This window comes from Pyrus communis, chromosome 4 (assembly GCF_963583255.1).
Source record: "Pyrus communis chromosome 4, drPyrComm1.1, whole genome shotgun sequence".
NCBI lineage: Eukaryota > Viridiplantae > Streptophyta > Magnoliopsida > Rosales > Rosaceae > Pyrus > Pyrus communis.
This window is the reverse complement of record NC_084806.1, coordinates 9,645,052-9,668,274: the sequence shown is the minus strand read 5'-3', so window position 1 is coordinate 9,668,274 and position 23,223 is coordinate 9,645,052. Positions and strand designations below refer to the sequence as shown.

The window sequence follows — 23,223 nt, the reverse complement described above, 5'->3', positions numbered from 1 at the left end:
GAACTACAATAATAAAAAAGCCCCATTCTTTAAGAGCCCCTCTCTAACAAGGAAAGAAACAAAATAATCTCAATTTTAAGACAAAATTGCTGTTCTCCGCTAATCACAAGGATATGGGGACTCTAAATTTCTTCTTCGGTGCCATTGGTTCGTTGTACAGTTTCCGAAAAGGAAAATGTTGTCGACCTAATTAAAATATAAGAAGAGAGAATAATTCATACTTTTTTTTTTTATTAAAAAACATTACACCTTACTACATATTATAGATCGCACACGTATAACAATATGCAGATAGCAGTGATCACAATCCGTAGGAAACAAACTATATACATATATGCATAGTTGCCTCTAACCAAACGATGTTGTTTTTGCAGTTTTATTTCTGTCGAAACTCACAACAATGCTTACACTGCATTAGTAACATGCATTACATATTCTAACAAAAAATATAATTATTGGCAGTTTAGACTATCTCAAAAGGAGATGTCAAATTATAAACATAAAATTTAAAGGGAAGTGATATTGGCACTCCAAAAATCTTATTTTAGACTCCTCACAAGTGTATTTTTCTTTCCCAATATAGAAAGTTTGGAGTGTAGAATGAGATTTTTGGAATGCTAATAACAATTCCCAATTTAAATTTGACAGCTTTTGTGACACTTTCACAACTTTTAAAATTTTACTCTCCACCCAATATGTCAAATTTTAAATATAAAATAAAATTCATATTTACTTTGTTGCCTTGGTAATGAAAGGAAATGAAAGAAAGGGTATAAGAATATTTAAACATTGAATTGGTAATGAAAGAAAAGGAAAAGACAATATACATTTTTGAGAGAGTCTCCGTAGCATTTCCATTTAAACTAATAAAAAAAATAATAAAAAGCATTTAATAGTTAATTAAAAATTATTTGAAGTTGTTGTCAAATTTAACAGGTACCATCTTTGTTGTCAATCAATTGACATTTCAATTAGAAAACACTAAAGTTGTCTTTTTTTAACCGTTTTTGTCAATGCGGAAATTTTGACATCTCCTTTGGATATGCTCTTGAAAATTTAATTGTACACCTCTTATAAGAGTTTTTCTTCTAAATATAAAAAATTTAGAATTTACAGTTAGATTTTTAGAATGACAATAACAATTAAATACTTCTCAATAAAAAATTCAAGTTTCAAATGAAGCATTACTATATCAATGAACGCCCTGAATATGACAACTGTTAGATTATATTTAAGGAAGAATTGTTTTTTTCGAGTGTTATCTATTTCTAGATAAAAAAAATGTTACTTTTACCACATTTGTACTATTTCTCTAATAGAGATGTGATCCACATGTACTGGTAGAACCTACCTAGCTATTAGAAAAATGATACAAATATAGTATAAATATGTGATAAGTGTAACATTACTATATGAAAAATGTGGTAATTACTCTTTCTAAATGCCCATTTTTTCCTTGGAACAGATTTCCGAGGATGCTCATTAATTTGGCAAAGAAACCCTCTTTATGTTTGAGCGGTTTTGCTTATGCATTCACAGATCCTCTCGTTCTTTTTTTGTTGTATCCTCGTCACATCCTCACAAATTAAGACAATGGTTTCCCAAAGCCCTTCTTATTTAATCAACATCATTTGTAGACAAAATGGGAACCCACATATCCCTCTATAACAATACCTTGCTCTCCCATCATAACCAAGTTTTCATCGTCCACCTCTCTTTGTCTTTCCTCGTCAATCTTGATTGACAGGCGAGAAATATGAGAGAGATGGACAAGATGAGGCCAACTTATGGTTCAACATATATGCCTGACGGTGACCATGATCACGAAAGTTATCCGTGGGAAAACCGAAAGTATTCATGCAAAGCATCTTCAATCTACAACTTCGGACACTCAGAGGTCAAGAGACAACGTCGGGTGGCTAAGTACAAGTCCTATGCCGTTGAAGCCAAATTCAAGACTGCTTTAAAGAATGGGGTACGTTGGTTCAAGAACAAATATTATGCGCTTGTGTACGCGTAGTTTGAGAGAATGCAAAGGGATATATCTCAGATTTGAGGTTTTCATGAAAATTCTAGCTAGTGAGCTTTGCATGCATTTGGCTTTGGCCTCAAATTAAGATTGTGTTTAATTAATTCTTTCAATTTTTGTGGGATTGATCGATCTATCCATTCATGTTTTTCTGCCTCTCGATTTATTTAATTTATGGTTAGTAACGTGAAAATCTTGAAAGACATTTGTGATCTATTTATATGCGATGAATGGCCTGTTTTTTTTTTTTTTTTTTGAAATTCTCGCCGAGTCTTCTTCTTCTTTAGTAATTTTTCCGGATCTGGAATGTTTACCTTAACAATGTATATATAGGATTTTACGTATAAACTATGACCCAAAAAACACGATCGAGTTTAATAATTTTTCAAACGCGAAACGTTTCTAATTTGTCCCCACTCTTGATCATGAATTCCATGATGTTACCAGTAAAGATTGACTTATAGCTATAAATATTCGATCTTTGTGTGAAACTGTCATTGGACATTGTTTCTAAGTTTACCTTCTTCATTTGTTTTTATTTAGAGTTATTAATAAACAATTATTATCGTCCATGAGATTTGAATTTAAAACTTTTTCCAATAACTCTTAACAAAATAGATGGAATGACATTAGACTAAATGATTATGACCGGTTCCACTCTACTCGTAAAAAGGAGAATCTTAATATATACGTTCAACACTTCATTAGAAGATGGGTCCTTATTTACCAAAAGAAAAGAAGGGTCATTCTGTGCTATACCTCAGTAGTTTGCATGTCTTGAGTCATAAAAATATTTGTTACACTTCAAAATAAGTGAAGAAGAATTTCTACTCTTAATTTCTATGAATGTGTTGGAGTTCTCTAGGTCGAAACACTAATTTTTTTTTTCTTTTTAACAACTATCGTACATAAAATTTAAGTTGGAAATTTCTTCTAACAAATGAAGACCGACGATTTTTGTTTCTAATTAAATAAATATAAATCTTACTACTACAGCAACGACATGCTAAATTAACCAATTGACTTTTAACGCTTCTCTTCTTAATAGTTCAAAGGAGGTTTAAATTCGACCAGTCCCTCATTATAAAAAAAAACCAAGATATAAGGAGTATTAGAGATCAATTATATATTCTAAGCCGTAAACCGAGACAACTAAAATTGGGTATCAAATTTATAATTTGTGGACGTCGATCCTGACACTTTCGATTTTTTTATTTTTTATTTTTTATTTTGTGTGTGTGTGTGCGCGTGTGTTCAAATGACACTTTTCGATTTATAAATGAAAAAAATTCATTAACGCCCAAGGCCCAACGACAGAAAACTAAAGTATGGCTCCCGGGTCGTAGCCCAACATGCACCGGAGCTTCATTTCGTCTTCTATTATTTGACTTTTGAAAAACCACTATCCTCACCGAACTACGTACAACGAATTACATACCCTCTCCCCATTCAACTGCCACGTACCCGTCCCCTCACTTCCCACGTCACAAACCCTCATCCTCCGCATGCAGTGCCAGGTAACTTTATCTCGCTGCCTCACTCCAACGCCCACATTTGGAATTTGAAATGAAGCCCCCATCTAAAGAGACGTTAGAAAATTACAACCTTTTCTGCATTTTACTATATTTTTTAATTTTCAAAAAAAAAAAAAAAAAAAATTTATGTTTGTATAAAAAACAGTAGAGTCCCACTGTCTATCCCCATTTATTCCTTCGAACTACACAGGGGGAGTCAGTAAATGAGTTTCTGGACGAAGACTCTGACCTCTGATAGAAAATAAATGAAAGATTTTTCAATAAATGTGTTTCCTCCATCCTGCTGAATCTTTCATTGCTTCCTTCACTTTACTTCACTTGTTAGAGAGAGAGAGAGAGAGAGAGAGAGAGAGGCTGAGTTGATTCCTGCCCACTAGTTCTTGTAAGTTTTTTACTTTGAATTTCAATAAAAGTTGGAATCTTTGTTATTGGTTTTTGGATTTGTGGATTGGGTCTGATTTGTTTTGTATCTTGTATTGGGGGGAGCGATTGGTTGCTGGGAAAATGTTGCATATTCTACGTTTATGTAATTTACTTGAATTATTTGGTTGTTGGGAACTCATTGAGCTGAATGTTGATTTACGGTTATTTATTTGCAGAATGGATCTCTTTTTTCATAGTTAGGTGCATAAAGAATCAAAGATGCAAAATTTTCTTTTTATTTGCCTTTTGGATTTGTTTGACCTTATTTAGATCAGGGACATTTGGGATTTGTGTGTTTGATGATCTTCTGAATCGGGTTATGCAATTTGTTGATCCTATTGGGTTTAGAAAGCTAGGTATTTGAAGAGCATATGATGCAAGGGTAAATTCGAGTTGCATGTCTTAAGTTGAAGCAGAAAGGTCAGTGTTTGATTCAGCTTATTGAATTTCATAGGCTAGTCTATGCTTGAAGATACCGAAAGCTAGAACAATAGTTCTCAGCATTGTATTTCTTGGTGAGGTTCACAGTGTCTTGATTTCGAAAGCTAGAACGATAGTTGACTAGTAATTATTTACCATAGAAATAATCTTCCCTGAAGGTTATATAGGACTCACAACATTTTAGATCATCTGATACAAGATTATCATTGTTTGGTATGATTTGACTTGCTAAGAAAAAGATTGATATGCAGGATTGTGTACCTGTGATCTTTGAAGAAAATGTTTTTCTGAATCATGAAACAACTAAACTAAGTGAAGGTTTGCTGCTTAGGACTTCCATGCTAATTACCATTTTAATGGGTTATGTTATACTTGTTACGTTTCATAAAATTATTTTGTTCTGATCAAGTGGAATAGAAATTGTTTTCCTCCTTGATTATTTTACTTAATTGTTGATGTGTTCTTATTTTTTGCATCAGAACAATGGGAGTTGAGAGAGAAGGTTCGAAAAGTGGAGCAGGTCATGTGGGTGGTTTCTTTCATCTATTTGACTGGACTGCAAAGTCTCGAAAAAAATTATTCTCTGGCAAGTCGGATTCACCAGGTACAGTTTTATTGTATCAGCATACGCATACAACATATATGTTTTTCACTTTTGGTCTTGTATCATTTTCCTATTCCGTGGGTGGTTGTTTTGAATTTTGATTTCTTCCTCTTTTTTATTTAGAACGCTCAAAACAGGCAAAGAAAAGCCATGGGAACTTGCCAATGACGCGACAGCATCTGGTGGTCAGTGTTCTAGAACTGCTTATTTCTTTAGACCATTTCGGTATGGAGTTTGAACTAATACTGTTTACACTTCTTGTTTTATTTCTAGGTAGATGAGGATGAAACTGGGGCAGCGTCAAGCATCAGAGGTAGCAGCGATTATAGTTGTGCTTCATCTGTTACAGATGAAGAAGGACTTGGAGCGAAAGCCCCTAGTGTGGTAGCCAAGCTTATGGGATTAGACTCCTTACCCACATCCAGTTTTTCTGAGCCTTACTCTACCCCATATTTTGACACTCAATCTCTCCAAGGTGCTCATTATCACAGGAGAAACGTCGAGTGCTATCATGACGATCAGTTAAGGTATTCTGGAAATCCCATAAAAAGGGTGGATGGCCCTACCAGGAATTCTTTGGAGCCAAAGCCCCAGAATATGCAAAGCACGCCAATTGAGAGGTTCCAGACTGAAACATTGCCTCCTAGATCAGCTAAGTCTATTCCGCTCACACACCATAAACTTTTGTCTCCCATTAAGAATCCCGGCTTTGTTTCCACTAGGAATGCTGCTCACATAATGGAAGCTGCTGCAAAAATTATTGAGCCTGGACCTCCAGCCACCGCCAAGGCCAAGATGCCTTTAGTAGGGGCCTCTTCTGTGCCCCTGAAGGTTCAGGCTCTCAAAGAAAAGGTGGAGGCATCCCGAAAAGTTCCACTGGTTGGGTCTTCTTCAGAAACCTTGAAAGATCAAGATTTAAAAGATAAAGTTGGAGCTGCTTACAAGAAAACGAAGCCTTCTGCGGTGTCCCGAAAGCCTGTTGAATCAAATGCTGCTAAGTCTCTTCAGGGACAGTCTTTGAATAAGAGCTGGAATGGATCTCTCGATTTGTCATTCAGGGCTTCTTCGGAGATGGAAGAAACTAAGGGGAAGTCCATTTCTCTTGCAATCCAAGCAAAGGTCAATGTTCAGAAAAGAGGTCAGAATTTAAGTAGAAATATAAGCTCGGTAGGTCAGAGAGAACAGAATGAGGTCATCTCAAACCAGCCCATCCGGACCCAACCGAATGTTCAAAAGAATCTGCACAAGAAACCTTCTACACATAATGCTTCTGGTGCTCTTAAGCAGAATAACCAGAAACAAAATGGTGTAGTTGATAAAGAGAAATTACCTTCAAAGCCTTTGGTTTCCAACTTGCAGGGTAGAAAAGTGCTGTCCGGGGATTCTTCTTCTGGTCGTCACAAAAGCTCAGTTCGAAGTAGTGGAAATTCCAAAATTGGATCCAGAAAGTTGGGCTCAGAGGCAACGGATAGTGAAAAAGAAGTGTCCTACTCGAACGAAGGGAATTATCCGAGGAAGAAACGATCAATAGATGGAAACTTTCAGTTTAATAAAGATCGTGCTGTTGATGATACGTTGAGTGACAAAAATCAGAAGCGAGTTCAGTCTAATCCAGTTAGTGACAGGCACTATAATTGGGCTGAAGATAGCAGAAAGAAAGGCATGGATGTTGTTTCGTTTACATTCACAGCCCCACTTACACGATCACCGCTTGGCACGGACATCTCAGCTCTGGTTGGGCAGAAGAGCAACAGTCTTTGCACAGATCACCGAGGTAAACGGTTGTTGCTTGACACAGACAATATGAAGCCATCCTCAGTGGGTTACAATGTGATAGGCGGTGATGCTTTGAGTGCTCTTTTGGAACAAAAGTTAAGGGAATTATCTTATGGGAGTGAATCTTCAAGTCGTGAAGCCGCAAAAGTATGCTCAGCTTCAACTGCTTCAAATTTGGACGTGAAACGCAATTATAATGCAGTTGGCTCCATGCAAAGGTTAAATGACCAGAGAGACCAACATCTGTTGGTTACCGAGAAATCCGGTGATCGATTTGAAGCTGACACTCCTGCATTCAGATTGAAACACAAGTTTCAGGTTGGGCCGACTTTCAGTATTACTAGCTAATTCTGTTGATAATGCTGGTCTTTTTCTGTGGAATTCCCCTTCTTTTTATCCTTTTATTTTTCCACTTTTGTTTATTCCTTTTCCCACAAAGTTATGAGATTACTGGTGGTATAACTTTGCACTTGATCTGACTGTAAGTGACAAAAATTCAACATTTTCAGGGAGTCGATAAGGCAGACGAATATAGCAGCAGTCCTATTGAAGCTGGACAGGTGCATTGCCGGCATCCTAGTCCAGTCTCTGTTCTGGAATCTTCTTTTTCAAATGAAAGTTATGACTCTTCAATTACCACTGATAGTAACAGTACAGAAGGTATAAGATGCTTATATATATATATATATATATATATATATATATATATATATATATATATATATCTTTTTTATTATTTTGTTTCCACTCTTTGAATTTTGAAATGTGTCTTATTTAGGTTGCTGAACACATTTTTTTGGTTTCTTCAGCAAGCAGGTTGTGCTCATCAATCCAAGCTCGGGAAGTTAATGTTTTCAGTTCTTCCAAGAAGTTCCATTTAGTAGAAGCTGACACCGAGTTATCAGATTCCGCTTCTTCAACATATACAGGAACTGTGGCAAGAAACCAAGCACTTACAGTTCACATAAAAGAATCTTTGAGATCAAATGAGTGGGAATTGGAATACATAAAGGAGACACTATGTAATGTCGAATTGATGTTTCAAGACTTTACATTGGGCCGGGCCAGGAAGATCATAAACCCTCATCTCTTCAATCTGCTGGAATGTCGAAGAGGACAGTTCGAAATTGATGGTGGAGAGTCCAGGGTAAGGCGAAAGGAACTATTTGATTGTACAAGTGAATGCTTGGACTTGAAATGCAGGCGTTATGTGGGCGGGGGATACAGTGCATGGGTGAAAGGAGTAGCAATGGTGAGGAGAAAGGCGTCTTTAGCCGAAGAAGTGTACAAAGAACTCTCATGTTGGAAAGGCATGTGGGAATGCATGGTGGACGAGCTCGTGGGCAAGGACATGAGCAGCCCCTATGGCAGATGGCTGGACTTCGAAACCGATGCATTTGCACTAGGGGTAGATGTTGAGGGTCAAATATTTGATTCTTTGGTAGATGAAGTGGTTGCTGATATGTTGCAATTGTAATGCCTGAGACATGTTTATATATCAGCTCCACCTTAGTTTCCTGCATATGTTTCTTTTGCTGATCTTGTTGTATTTGGGTACTTGTTAGTATTCAAATCATTGGTTTATTTTATACATATCACTATGTTTCTCTTGTTCATCACAAGTTGAGCTTTCGGTTTAGATTCTGTGTGGAAACAATATAAATTTAACTTAAGATGGACATGTATGATTATAAGTTTGATCACTATGTTTCTCTTTATACATCACGTTAATTGATGTTGAATGAGTGTGATTAATCTACCGACTACACTAATCTCGAAACTTTAACTTATCTAACGGAAATTATTATGATGGTGATGCTCACCATCACTTAAGCGTGGTGGATACTTTAGGCGCAGGGAGACGCATCCCAAACTCGAACCTTGGATTACAACGAATGTTGTAAAATTTCTTAAAATCGATAGGAAAATTGTTACGGAAAAAATTGAAATTTTTAGCTTTAAAAAATATTTTGTCTCGGAGTTAAGGAAAATGTTGCAAGATGTTTAGACGTGATCCTACCATTTATTAGGTCTCAAAACTATTTTTTATTGATTCTTAAAGTTGAAAATTACAAAAAATATCTTTAAATATAGGTTTTAAATCGTTGATTTCAAGTGTTTAAATATGAATTATAATAGGTTTTGTACAGAAAAATATAGTTTGAAGAACATGAAAATTATAGTTTGTTGTTATGGTAAGAGAAATAAAAGAAAAAAAAAACTGAACAAGAAAAAAAATGAAAATGGGTGGATCGGTATGTAACTAGCGACTTAGTTCATGTATTGTCGTTACATACTAGCAATATTGTCGCTAACATACTAGCAACAATTAGTGAAAAGGATCAGTACCAAAGTACCGATCGTATCCTTTTATATATTTTTCACCTTTTTTCTTTTTCCATTGAATTTTTTTTTCTTCCTACATTACTTTATTTAGATTGAAATTCCTTTAGATTAAGATTTATATCCTTGTTTTCAGATTTTTTGACATGGATTATAAGAAAATTTTCATCAAAAACACATTTTCTGTCACATGAAGATGATAGTTTGGTGTTGTGGTATGGGAAAAAATAAAATAAAATTAATGGTTTAGGCGCAGGGAGACGCATCCCAAACTCGAACCTTGGATTACAACGAATGTTGTAAAATTTCTTAAAATCGATTGGAAAATTGTTACGGAAAAAATTGAAATTTTTAGCTTTAAAAAATATTTTGTCTCGGAGTTATGGAAAATGTTGCAAGATGTTTAGACGTGATCCTACCGTTTATTAGGTCTCAAAACTATTTTTTATTGATTCTTAAAGTTGAAAATTACAAAAAATATCTTTAAATATAGGTTTTAAATCGTTGATTTCAAGTTTTTAAATATGAATTATAATAGGTTTTGTACAGAAAAATATATTTTGAAGAACATGAAAATTATAGTTTGTTATTATGGTAAGAGAAATAAAAGAAAAAAAAAACTGAAAAAGAAAAAAAATGAAAATGGGTGGATCGGTATGTAACTAGCGACTTATTTCAAGTATTGTCGTTACATACTAGCAATATTGTCGCTAACATACTAGCAACTGCTAGTGAAAATGATCAGTACCAAAGTACCGATCGTATCCTTTTCTATTTTTGTCACCTTTTTTCTTTTTCCATTGAATTTTTTTTTCTTCCTACATTACTTTATTTAGATTGAAATTCCTTTAGATTAAGATTTATATCCTTGTTTTCAGATTTTTTGACATGGATTATAAGAAAATTTTCATCAAAAACACATTTTCTATCACATGAAGATGATAGTTTGGTGTTGTGGTATGGGAAAAAATAAAATAAAATTAATGGTTTAGGCGCAGGGAGACGCATCCCAAACTCGAACCTTGGATTACAACGAATGTTGTAAAATTTCTTAAAATCGATTGGAAAATTGTTACAGAAAAAATTGAAATTTTTAGCTTTAAAAAATATTTTGTCTCGGAGTTATGGAAAATGTTGCAAGATGTTTAGACGTAATCCTACCATTTATTAGGTCTCAAAACTATTTTTTATTGATTCTTAAAGTTGAAAATTACAAAAAATATCTTTAAATATAGGTTTTAAATCGTTGATTTCAAGTGTTTAAATATGAATTATAATAGGTTTTGTACAGAAAAATATATTTTGAAGAACATGAAAATTATAGTTTGTTGTTATGGTAAGAGAAATAAAAGAAAAAAAAAACCGAAAAAGAAAAAAAATGAAAATGGGTGGATCGGAATGTAACTAGCGACTTAGTTCATGTATTGTCGTTACATACTAGCAATATTGTCGCTAACATACTAGCAACAATTAGTGAAAAGGATCAGTACCAAAGTACCGATCGTATCCTTTTATATTTTTTTCACCTTTTTTCTTTTTCCATTGAATATATTTTTCTTCCTACATTACTTTATTTAGATTGAAATTCCTTTAGATTAAGATTTATATCCTTGTTTTCAGATTTTTTGACATGGATTATAAGAAAATTTTCATCAAAAACACATTTTCTATCACATGAAGATGATAGTTTGGTGTTGTGGTATGGGAAAAAATAAAATAAAATTAATGGTTTAGGCGCAGGGAGACGCATCCCAAACTCGAACCTTGGATTATAACGAATGTTGTAAAATTTCTTAAAATCGATTGGAAAATTGTTACGGAAAAAATTGAAATTTTTAGCTTTAAAAAATATTTTGGCTCGGAGTTATGGAAAATGTTGCAAGATGTTTAGACGTGATCCTACCGTTTATTAGGTTTCAAAACTATTTTTTATTGATTCTTAAAGTTGAAAATTACAAAAAATATCTTTAAATATAGGTTTTAAATCGTTGATTTCAAGTTTTTAAATATGAATTATAATAGGTTTTGTACAGAAAAATATATTTTGAAGAACATGAAAATTATAGTTTGTTATTATGGTAAGAGAAATAAAAGAAAAAAAAAACTGAAAAAGAAAAAAAATGAAAATGGGTGGATCGGTATGTAGCTAGCGACTTAGTTCATGTATTGTCGTTACATACTAGCAATATTGTCGCTAACATACTAGCAACTGTTAGTGAAAATGATCAGTACCAAAGTACCGATCGTATCCTTTTCTATTTTTGTCACCTTTTTTCTTTTTCCATTGAATTTTTTTTTCTTCCTACATTACTTTATTTAGATTGAAATTCCTTTAGATTAAGATTTATATCCTTGTTTTCAGATTTTTTGACATGGATTATAAGAAAATTTTCATCAAAAACACATTTTCTATCACATGAAGATGATAGTTTGGTGTTGTGGTATGGGAAAAAACAAAAAATAAAAAATAAAATAAAATTAATGGTTTAGGCGCAGGGAGACGCATCCCAAACTCGAACCTTGGATTACAACGAATGTTGTAAAAAATATTTTGTCTCGGAGTTATGGAAAATGTTGCAAGATGTTTAGACGTGATCCTACCGTTTATTAGGTCTCAAAACTATTTTTTATTGATTGTTAAAGTTGAAAATTACAAAAAATATCTTTAAATATAGGTTTTAAATCGTTGATTTCAAGTGTTTAAATATGAATTATAATAGGTTTTGTACAGAAAAATATATTTTGAAGAACATGAAAATTATAGTTTGTTGTTATGGTAAGGGAAATAAAAGAAAAAAAACTGAAAAAGAAAAAAAATGAAAATGGGTGGATCGGTATGTAACTAGCGACTTAGTTAATGTATTGTCGTTACATACTAGCAATATTGTCGCTAACATACTAGCAACTACTAGTGAAAAGGATCAGTCCCAAAGTACCGATCGTATCCTTTTATATTTTTTTCACCTTTTTTCTTTTTCCATTGAATTTTTTTTTCTTCCTACATTACTTTATTTAGATTGAAATTCCTTTAGATTAAGATTTATATCCTTGTTTTCAGATTTTTTGACATGGATTATAAGAAAATTTTCATCAAAAACACATTTTCTATCACATGAAGATGATAGTTTGGTGTTGTGGTATGGGAAAAAATAAAATAAAATTAATGGTTTAGGCGCAGGGAGACGCATCCCAAACTCGAACCTTGGATTACAACGAATGTTGTAAAATTTCTTAAAATCGATTGGAAAATTGTTACGGAAAAAATTGAAATTTTTAGCTTTAAAAAATATTTTGTCTCGGAGTTATGGAAAATGTTGCAAGATGTTTAGACGTGATTCTACCGTTTATTAGGTTTCAAAACTATTTTTTATTGATTCTTAAAGTTGAAAATTACAAAAAATATCTTTAAATATAGGTTTTAAATCGTTGATTTCAAGTGTTTAAATATGAATTATAATAGGTTTTGTACAGAAAAATATATTTTGAAGAACATGAAAATTATAGTTTGTTGTTATGGTAAGAGAAATAAAAGAAAAAAAAACTGAAAAAGAAAAAACATGAAAATGGGTGGATCGGTATGTAAGTAGCGACTTAGTTCATGTATTGTCGTTACATACTAGCAATATTGTCGCTAACATTCTAGCAACTACTCGTGAAAAGGATCAGTAATAAAGTACCGATCGTATCCTTTTCTATTTTTTTCACTTTTTTCTCTTTCCATTGAATATTTTTTTCTTCCTACATTACTTTATTTAGATTGAAATTCCTTTAGATTAAGATTTATACCCTTGTTTTGCAGATTTTTTGGCATGGCTTATAAGAAAATTTTCATCAAAAACACATTTTCTATCACATGAAGATGATAGTTTGGTGTTGTGGTATGGGAAAAAACAAAAACTAAAAAATAAAATAAAATTAATGGTTTAGGCGCAGGGAGACGCATCCCAAACACGAACCTTGGATTACAACGAATGTTGTAAAATTTCTTAAAATCGATTGGAAAATTGTTACGGAAAAAATTGAAATTTTTAGCTTTAAAAATATTTTGTCTCGGAGTGATGGAAAATGTTGCAAGATATTTAGACGTGATCCTACCGTTTATTAGGTCTCAAAACTATTTTTTATTGATTCTTAAAGTTGAAAATTACAAAAAATATCTTTAAATATAGGTTTTAAATCGTTGATTTCAAGTGTTTAAATATGAATTATAATAGGTTTTGTACAGAAAAATATATTTTGAAGAACATGAAAATTATAGTTTGTTGTTATGGTAAGAGAAATAAAAGAAAAAAAAAACTGAAAAAGAAAAAAAATGAAAATGGGTGGATTGGTATGTAACTAGCGACCTAGTTCATGTATTGTCATTACATACTAGCAATATTGTCGCTAACATACTAGCAACTACTAGTGAAAGGGATCAGTACCAAAGTACCAATCGTATCATTTTCTATTTTTTTCACCTTTTTTCTTTTTCCATTGAATTTTTTTTCTTCCTACATTACTTTATTTAGATTGAAATTCCTTTAGATTAAGATTTATATTCTTGTTTTCAGATTTTTTGACATGGATTATAAGAAAATTTTCATCAAAAACACATTTTCTATCACATGAAGATGATAGTTTGGTGTTGTGGTATGGGAAAAAACAAAAAAGTAAAAAATAAAATAAAATTAATGGTTTAGGCGCAGGGAGACGCATCCTAAACTCGAACCTTGGATTACAACGAATGTTGTAAAATTTCTTAAAATCGATTGGAAAATTGTTACGGAAAAAATTGAAATTTTTAGCTTTAAAAAATATTTTGTCTCGGAGTTATGGAAAATGTTGCAAGATGTTTAGACGTGATCCTACCGTTTATTAGGTTTCAAAACTATTTTTTATTGATTCTTAAAGTTGAAAATTACAAAAAATATCTTTAAATATAGGTTTTAAATCGTTGATTTCAAGTGTTTAAATATGAATTATAATAGGTTTTGTACAGAAAAATATATTTTGAAGAACATGAAAATGATAGTTTGTTGTTATGGTAAGAGAAATAAAAGAAAAAAAAACTGAAAAAGAAAAAAATGAAAATGGGTGGATCGGTATGTACCTAGCGACTTAGTTCATGTATTGTCGTTACATACTAATAATATTGTCGCTAACATACTAGCAACTACTGGTGAAAAGGATCAGTAACAATGTACCGATCGTATCCTTTTCTATTTTTTTCACCTTTTTTCTTTTTCCATTGAATATTTTTTTCTTCCTACATTACTTTATTTAGATTGAAATTCCTTTAGATTAAGATTTATATCCTTGTTTTCAGATTTTTTGGCATGGCTTATAAGAAAATTTTCATTAAAAACACATTTTCTATCACATGAAGATGATAGTTTGGTGTTGTGGTATGGGAAAAAACAAAAACTAAAAAATAAAATAAAATTAATGGTTTAGGCGCAGGGAGACGCATCCCAAACACGAACCTTGGATTACAACGAATGTTGTAAAATTTCTTAAAATCGATTGGAAAATTGTTACGGAAAAAATTGAAATTTTTAGCTTTAAAAATATTTTGTCTCGGAGTTATGGAAAATGTTGCAAGATATTTAGACGTGATCCTACCGTTTATTAGGTCTCAAAACTATTTTTTATTGATTCTTAAAGTTGAAAATTACAAAAAATATCTTTAAATATAGGTTTTAAATCGTTGATTTCAAGTGTTTAAATATGAATTATAATAGGTTTTGTACAGAAAAATATATTTTGAAGAACATGAAAATTATAGTTTGTTGTTATGGTAAGAGAAATAAAAGAAAAAAAAAACTGAAAAAGAAAAAAAATGAAAATGGGTGGATCGGTATGTAAGTAGCGACGTAGTTCATGTATTGTCGTTACATACTAGCAATATTGTCGCTAACATACTAGCAACTACTAGTGAAAAGGATCAGGACCAAAGTACCGATCGTATCCTTTTCTATTTTTTTCACCTTTTTTCTTTTTCCATTGAATTTTTTTTTCTTCCTACATTACTTTGTTTAGATTGAAATTCCTTTAGATTAAGATTTATATTCTTGTTTTCAGATTTTTTGACATGGATTATAAGAAAATTTTCATCAAAAACACATTTTCTATCACATGAAGATGATAGTTTGGTGTTGTGGTATGGGAAAAAACAAAAACTAAAAAATAAAATAAAATTAATGGTTTAGGCGCAGGGAGACGCATCCCAAACTCGAACCTTGGATTACAACGAATGTTGTAAAATTTCTTAAAATCGATTGGAAAATTGTTACGGAAAAAATTGAAATTTTTAGCTTTAAAAAATATTTTGTCTCAGAGTTAGGGAAAATCTTGCAAGATGTTTAGACGTAATCCTAACGTTTATTAGGTTTCAAAACTATTTTTTATTGATTCTTAAAGTTGAAAATTACAAAAAATATCTTTAAATATAGGTTTTAAATCGTTGATTTCAAGTGTTTAAATATGAATTGTAATAGGTTTTGTACAGAAAAATAAATTTTGAAGAACATGAAAATTATAGTTTGTTGTTATGGTAAGAGAAATAAAAGAAAAAAAATGAAAATGGGTGGATCGGTATGTATCTAGCGACTTAGTTCATGTATTGTCGTTACATACTAGCAATATTTTCGCTAACGTACTAGCAACTACTAGTGAAAAGGATCAGTACCAAAGTACCGATCGTATCATTTTCTATTTTTTTCACCTTTTTTCTTTTTCCATTGAATATTTTTTTCTTCCTACATTACTTTATTTAGATTGAAATTCCTTTAGTTTAAGATTTATATCCTTGTTTTCAGATTTTTTGGCATGGCTTATAAGAAAATTTTCATCAAAAACACATTTTCTATCACATGAAGATGATAGTTTGGTGTTGTGGTATGGGAAAAAAACAAAAACTAAAAAATAAAATAAAATTAATGGTTTAGGCGCAGGGAGAAGCATCCCAAACTCGAACCTTGGATTACAACGAATGTTGTAAAATTTCTTAAAATCGATTGGAAAATTGTTACGGAAAAAATTGAAATTTTTAGCTTTAAAAATATTTTGTCTGGGAGTTATGGAAAATGTTGCAAGATGTTTAGACGTGATCCTACCGTTTATTAGGTCTCAAAACTATTTTTTATTGATTCTTAAAGTTGAAAATTACAAAAAATATCTTTAAATATAGGTTTTAAATCGTTGATTTCAAGTGTTTAAATATGAATTATAATAGGTTTTGTACAGAAAAATATATTTTGAAGAACATGAAAATTATAGTTTGTTGTTATGGTAAGAGAAATAAAAGAAAAAAAAACTGAAAAAGAAAAAAAATGAAAATGGGTGGATCGGTATGTAACTAGCGACTTAGTTCATGTATTGTCGTTACATACTAGCAATATTTTTGCTAACGTACTAGCAACTACTAGTGAAAAGGATCAGTACCAAAGTACCGATCGTATCCTTTTCTATTTTTTTCACCTTTTTTCTTTTTCCATTGAATTTTTTTTTCTTCCTACATTACTTTATTTAGATTGAAATTCCTTTAGATTAAGATTTATAACCTTGTTTTCAGATTTTTTGACATGGATTATAAGAAAATTTTCATCAAAAACACATTTTCTATCACATGAAGATGATAGTTTGGTGTTGTGGTATGGGAAAAAACAAAAACTAAAAAATAAAATAAAATTAATGGTTTAGGCGTAGGGAGACGCATCCCAAACTCATGCCCAAGCCCACAAACATTTTCTAGAACATGAATATAATATATATATATATATATATTGTATATATTATATATCTCGCTTTCAGAAGTGCGATAATTCCGAGTTTGTATCTTGAAATTCGTAAAAACCTCGTAATCGTCCGATCATTACAAAGAGAAAATAAAGTTACCAGCATCCCTTCAACACCACTAATGCTAACTCTAATATCAGCTTCTTGAAGCATGCCAACGTCATTTGCACCGTCACCAACAAAAATTGATATACAACTGTAACGAAATGTGACAATATTCGGATAGGAAAGGGAACCTCTCTGGATCCCTTCCACCAAGTCCACCAAGGCCATAAATCCGGAGCTTTGAAATTTGATCCAACGGTTAAAGTTATTATTACTTTTAAAGTGAACCCCTGTTTGTTGCCGTTTGATCAAATTTCAAAGACACGGATTTGTGGTCTTTGTGGATTTGGTGGAAAGGATCAGGAAAGGATCCTTCTGTAATGAAACGTGACGGTATTCAGATAGGAAAGGGATCATCTCCGGATCCCTTCCACCAAGGCCACAAATCCGAGCCTTTGAAAGTTGATCCAACGACTAAAGTTACTATAATTTTTAAAGTGAACTCCTGTTTGTAGCCGTTTGATCAAATTTCAAAGGTCCAGATTTATGATCTTTGTGGATTTGATAGAAGGAATCCGGAAATGATCCCTTTCAATTTGGATAAACTAGAATAACGGTGTACCAATACGATATAAATTGATGTCATTATTGGGACTCCTATTGGCGTTTGTTTTCGATGTGGTCTGAGCTTGTAGGGAATGAAGGCAACGTAAGGTTACATGAAGATCGGTCACAATCTTTGCCCGCACACGTGGCTGACTGTTCTGCTTTCTTGAGTCCCTTCTTCCTTTTGGTCAAACAAAAGTTAGAAAGTTAGAACCGTGCATAGTCATCACCTATGTCTTCTAGCTTTTGGATAACTTTGAGGGAATATTTCGTTGGAGTATTGTGGTCGTTGATAAAAACCAAAAAGTTATTTCTATGTTTGGAAGAGAAAAACTACAGAAAAATATAAAACACTAAAAAGAAAAGCTATTGTATAGCATTCTCAAAAAGACAAAAATTCCGAAAATATAAGGCATTCTCATGTGAGTGGGGTTGTTTCCCACTTGAAATCAACAATGGGCCTACTCTTTGAGTCTATACATACAGTCCTCGCATTTGAGGATTTCTTTAAGGTATCCGTCAAGTTCATATATTGAGATACTTTGAAGACTTCTATTCTGACTCATTGGTAGCCTTTTGTCTCTAAATGTGAGGACTATGCTGTTGTAGGAACTCCATTTAGGGTTCCCATTGGAGATGCTTTTATATTTTTGCCAACGTTGTTATAAGCGGTTTTGATAACATTACTCTTCAACGTTAGAATGTGAGCCACTATACCGGGTATACCCTAAAAACTAATTGGCAATGTTCCATAACATACTCAATCCAGATACGAGTGTTATAACAATGCTAAAAAATTACCAGTTAAAAATTTGGTCAGTTTGAGTATACTGAAGGAAGATTTGTGAAAAACATGTTCATTTAAGCAACATCAATAGCATGCAATTAACAATTAAAGGCGGAATCATGCTTGTATGCACTTAAAACAAAACATTTACCCATGAAATTCAAAGCCTAGTAGATAGGTGAACCAAGACTCAACTCAAAACAAAGTGAGTTGAGAAATCAATACCTTTGTAGATTCTTCTTTGCATAAGCAAAGGCTAATCACCCAAAGAGAGGGCCTTCATTCCTTGCATCTTAGATCCATGGATTTGGATGGATGAAAAGGTTTCTCCAAGTTCCCAAAATTGAGAACCTCTAATGATTCATCACCAAGGCATAATGAAGAAGAAATGAGTGACCTTGGAGGAGTTTGATTGCTAGATGATCCCTCCAAGGTGGCCTAAATTTTAGAGAGAAAGGAGAGCTTGTGTTCTCATCCTTTCCCCAAAAATTACCATATGTAAATTTTAGGCTATAAAGTCCTTTATATAGTCCCTTCAAATAAGTGACCTAATGGACCAAAAGCCCTATTCTTCTAACATGGCAAGCCTATAGGGTTTATTGGGCTTTCAAGCCCTTTGTTTATTCAAGTTGTCATACAACTTGAGTTGATGGGCTTGACATTCAAATCCCATTGGGCCTTGCGGCCCAAAACTAACCCGAGGTCTTTAACGAACTTATTCGTTTGATTAATTAACATATTAATTAATCCTAGCCTTAGATAAATAATTAAACCATTTAATTATTCTTACTCATCTCCGTTGTTTCTTCAAACTCTACCTTACTCGGTGAACGATCCATTAGGTTCCTTTTAGCGAGGCAGTGGGCGATTAAAACTCTTTCTAATCGATTGTGAATTGAAACTTACTTTCAATTCTCCCGTTAGTGATAATACACTTTTAGGGCTTCCACAAACCATGGTTGACGCCTAGCAGCATGTCATGGTTACCCAAGCTAATCAGAAGAGGTGGAGAACCTATTCAGTTTTAGGATTACAAATGCAATACGGTCTTTCTCTAATACAATACTCTTGACCACATTGTTTGGTTTGATAGTTTATTCATGTCTACTATCCAATGTGAGTATTGTGCTTATATGATTACCTTGAATGTGATTTGGAACACATTCCTAAATCTCATTCATACTTTGGCCAAAGATTCTTAATCATATCATAGAGTATTCTCCCTCAAACAGTTTGAAGGTTAGAGATCCCTTGTTGCGCATTCACTTGCCTCCATGGCTAAGTGGCTTAACCCCAACGATGCCATGGACACCCTCCTGATGGAGTGACTTTGACATAATCAAAGATTAAGGACCTAACCACAAGACAACTGTGATGCCTCAGGTCAAAAGACTAATTTGCATTATCCCAACCATGAGTTCTCATGTGACATGAATATGAGAACTCTTCGTTGATCGTGTTCAGTGAACTCATTCTCTATTGAGCACCTACGTACTTGTCTTGATGTCACACACACCAATGACTCGAGACTAGTCACTCTCCCTGAGAGAAGACATAGCACGTACTGATCTTAACGGACTGTCAACGCCCAATTGACAATCCTATGATCAGGAACGTTTAGGATGTGTCAACGAAAGAATGGTCTCATGAATCTAACTTCTTTAGATCGCATTCTTCCAATCACATATTCCTTGGACTTATCGTTTAAGCATATAACATTTATATGAGACGGCTCAAACAATAATCTTTGCCCTTTACATTTAAACTACATTAGTTTAACTTTCTGAAATGTCCGTAAAGTATCATCATATGATTGGTTTTAGGGCACATTTCCAACAATCTCCCACTTGCACTAGAGCCAATCAGCTTAGTCATCAGTGATGATACCTCTTCTGTAGTCATTTCATAAATGGCTGAGTAGTAGGCCTAGACAATGGATATCTATATGTTATCCATAGAAGCAACCTTGAGAATAACGACGTCACCATTATACATGATTCTCAATCATGTGGTTCAGTCTCTCATTTGAGTTCGGACCTTGATGAAACCTTGATTCCCTGGCTTGAGCTATCGCCCCATTAGTGTCATACACTTTCTGGTTGGAACCGAATGGAGAGTTCATAAATGAACTTTCCCATCCAAACAACAATGTTGTAAGCTTCTATATGGCAATATATTTTGCATACATGATGTAACACATTAAAGTCATTACTTTTAACGTTTCCACCCAAATATCTCTTTAGTCATAATAAAGAGATATCTCATTATCACTTCATTCATAATGAAGAGATATTCTATGATGGATTAGATTCATAATCTAATACATTTACGCTTCCATTACGTTACTCTAATTCTTCCTCATTCTTGAGGAATCCATCCTTAGTATTTCTTAAATACCTAAGGATTCACTTGACAGTTGCCATGGTTCTGATCCTGGGCTTGCACTGATATCATCTTGTACCGTTCTAGGTACAACTTATATCAATGTTTTCATACAATATGAAATACATAAATCACCTTTCTGCATATGCATAAAGGATTCTATTTACGCATTATTTCTTTGGGAGTCAAAGGGTACATTCCCTTTGAGAAGAACAACTTCCTAGTCTCACTAGAATTGTCATTCTAATTGAAGTTTATCATCATATGAGAAACTTCCTAGCATCTCTTGTCTATTTTAGGGATTGATATAATCCAATTATATCTTGAAATCTATCATTATAGATTTCCATCCCATGTATATAGACTATGTCTCCCATATACATTCTATCATTATAGAATGTTTAAAGTCATAACTTTAACGATGAAGAATTCCTTTCATTTTCAAAATTAATATATATCATGTATATATATTCAAATTTAGGAATATGATCAACTCCCACTAATCTTTTGTAAACCTAGTAAACAAAAGATTCATTTACATCTTTATGAGAAATCAAACAATTGATCTTTTCTCATAAGACGCTTATAGCTCCCACTAGCTTGCTAAGATCCATGATGGATGGATCTCTACAACTAACATGTCTTAGAAGTATATATCATATATATATGGGTAATTGATAATGTCCAATGAACAAAATCTTATTTATGTTCATTCTTCTCCTAATGGAGAAATTCATTATCTTACGATGCTACTTTCTTTGATATTTTCAAGGAAATTAATCTAAAGTGTTACTTTTTCCTTGGATCAAATCTAAGGAGGTAAATATTTTAGACGTCTTACTCATCTACTTACATTTCTTGAATTCTTTGAAACCTTTTGCAAAGTATTCGGACTTGTGTTTATTCAAAATAAACTATAGTCCAACCGAGAGTGATCTTCGGTGAATGTCATACAACATGAGTAGTATTATGTTGTGGACAAGTGCCACTAACATCTAAGTGAATTAACCTCAACAACTTTGTGATTCTTTCTTCTTTCCAAAAGAATAAAGATTCGAACATTTCGCCTCTATACAATTTTAACAAGAAGGTATTGGATCCGGATCTAACGATCCAAAGCATCCATCTATGACCAACTCGTAACTTATGTTTTAGAGGTATCACAACTCAGTTGGGATTAGTCACTACCTTGCAACCTTTTGGGTTTTAAGCATCGTTATATTCTTAAACAGTTAACACTACCACATCATCTCTACTACAGAGACAATTAATTAGATTACCATAATCTAATCATTCATTAATAAAGAACAATGTTTTGTCAAACAAAACATTCATCCATCTCTACAACTGTGACGGAATTATGTTCCTTTAAAATTGGGACGTAAAGACAATCTTTGGTTTTTCCAATTTCTTTGGTAGTTCATATGAGGAAGTAAGTGCAATCCGCTTTCGCAGAGATCTATATTCGATTCACGTTTGGAATGTGAAGTACTTTCTCTTCTCTCATTAATCTTCTACTTCTTATTAGCACACTTTTACAACAATTGTAAAACATAGTTACTAATACAGAATCATGCATTCAAGTAGAAGAACCAACTGTTATGAACTTTTCAAGAACATTTTACAACACCTTAAAAAGGTGTGTTCTTGACACTTGCAAGACATTTCTTGCAAATACTCCTTCCAATGTCCATCCTTTCATAAAGAAAGTTTGTTCCCTTGGAGTTATTTTGCCTTCTTCATTTGACTTCCCTTTTGACTACAATAGTCATGGTCCCTAAACTCCCACTATCTCTCTTGAAACTTATTTCAAATGTGTTATACACATCAAACGATTTGGAGAGCGTGCGGTTATTGTTCACTATATAGTTTACAATAAACTTAGTGAACCATTAGGATAGGGACACAAAGGTGAAGTCCTTGCCTCGTTTCCGTCTCGTTAAGTGGTTTAACATTTCAACACTCAATGATTCAAAAATCATCATAAGTCCATGTTGATGGACTATTTTTGTCAACCAACCATTATGTTCTAAACATAATTACAAACTTTCAAGAGTTGTTCAAGGCAACTCTCATTTCTTCATACAACAATTTGTAAGTGAAGAATCATGGCACATAAAGCGTCCATGCCCTTATGCTTACTTCAAAAGTTCCTTGTTTATGTAACAAATAAACAAGCACTAAAGTTTGTGTTGATTAAGGGTTGTTCAAAGCAACTCTTATTTCTTCATACAACAATTTGTATTTGAAGAATTATGACATTAAAAGTGTTGTCCTTCTCATGTTAGACTTATCTAACATATTCTTCCAATGATACATTATCAATAGGAAGATTGTGAGGATGAGACTACTTAGTTACATCTACAAGCCATTAAAGACAATCTATGGGATTGTAGAACTAAGTTCGGAAATTAAAGCATTCGGCTTTTCTTTGTCAAGTTTTGGATAGCGTTTGCAAACATATTGGTAAACA

General features: G+C 32.9%; 1 protein-coding gene across 1 annotated transcript; it reads left to right on the top strand.

The window, feature by feature from the left end:
* Window positions 1–3,755: 3,755 nt before the first annotated feature.
* LOC137732390 (uncharacterized) lies at window positions 3,756–8,487 on the top strand. The gene is made up of 6 exons (XM_068471698.1): window positions 3,756–3,946; window positions 4,908–5,032; window positions 5,156–5,217; window positions 5,306–7,126; window positions 7,318–7,468; window positions 7,618–8,487. Exons 2-6 carry the CDS (start codon window positions 4,912–4,914, stop codon window positions 8,283–8,285), a joined length of 2,823 nt encoding a protein of 940 aa, XP_068327799.1. The 5' UTR covers window positions 3,756–3,946; window positions 4,908–4,911; the 3' UTR covers window positions 8,286–8,487.
* The last annotated feature ends 14,736 nt before the right edge of the window (window positions 8,488–23,223 follow it).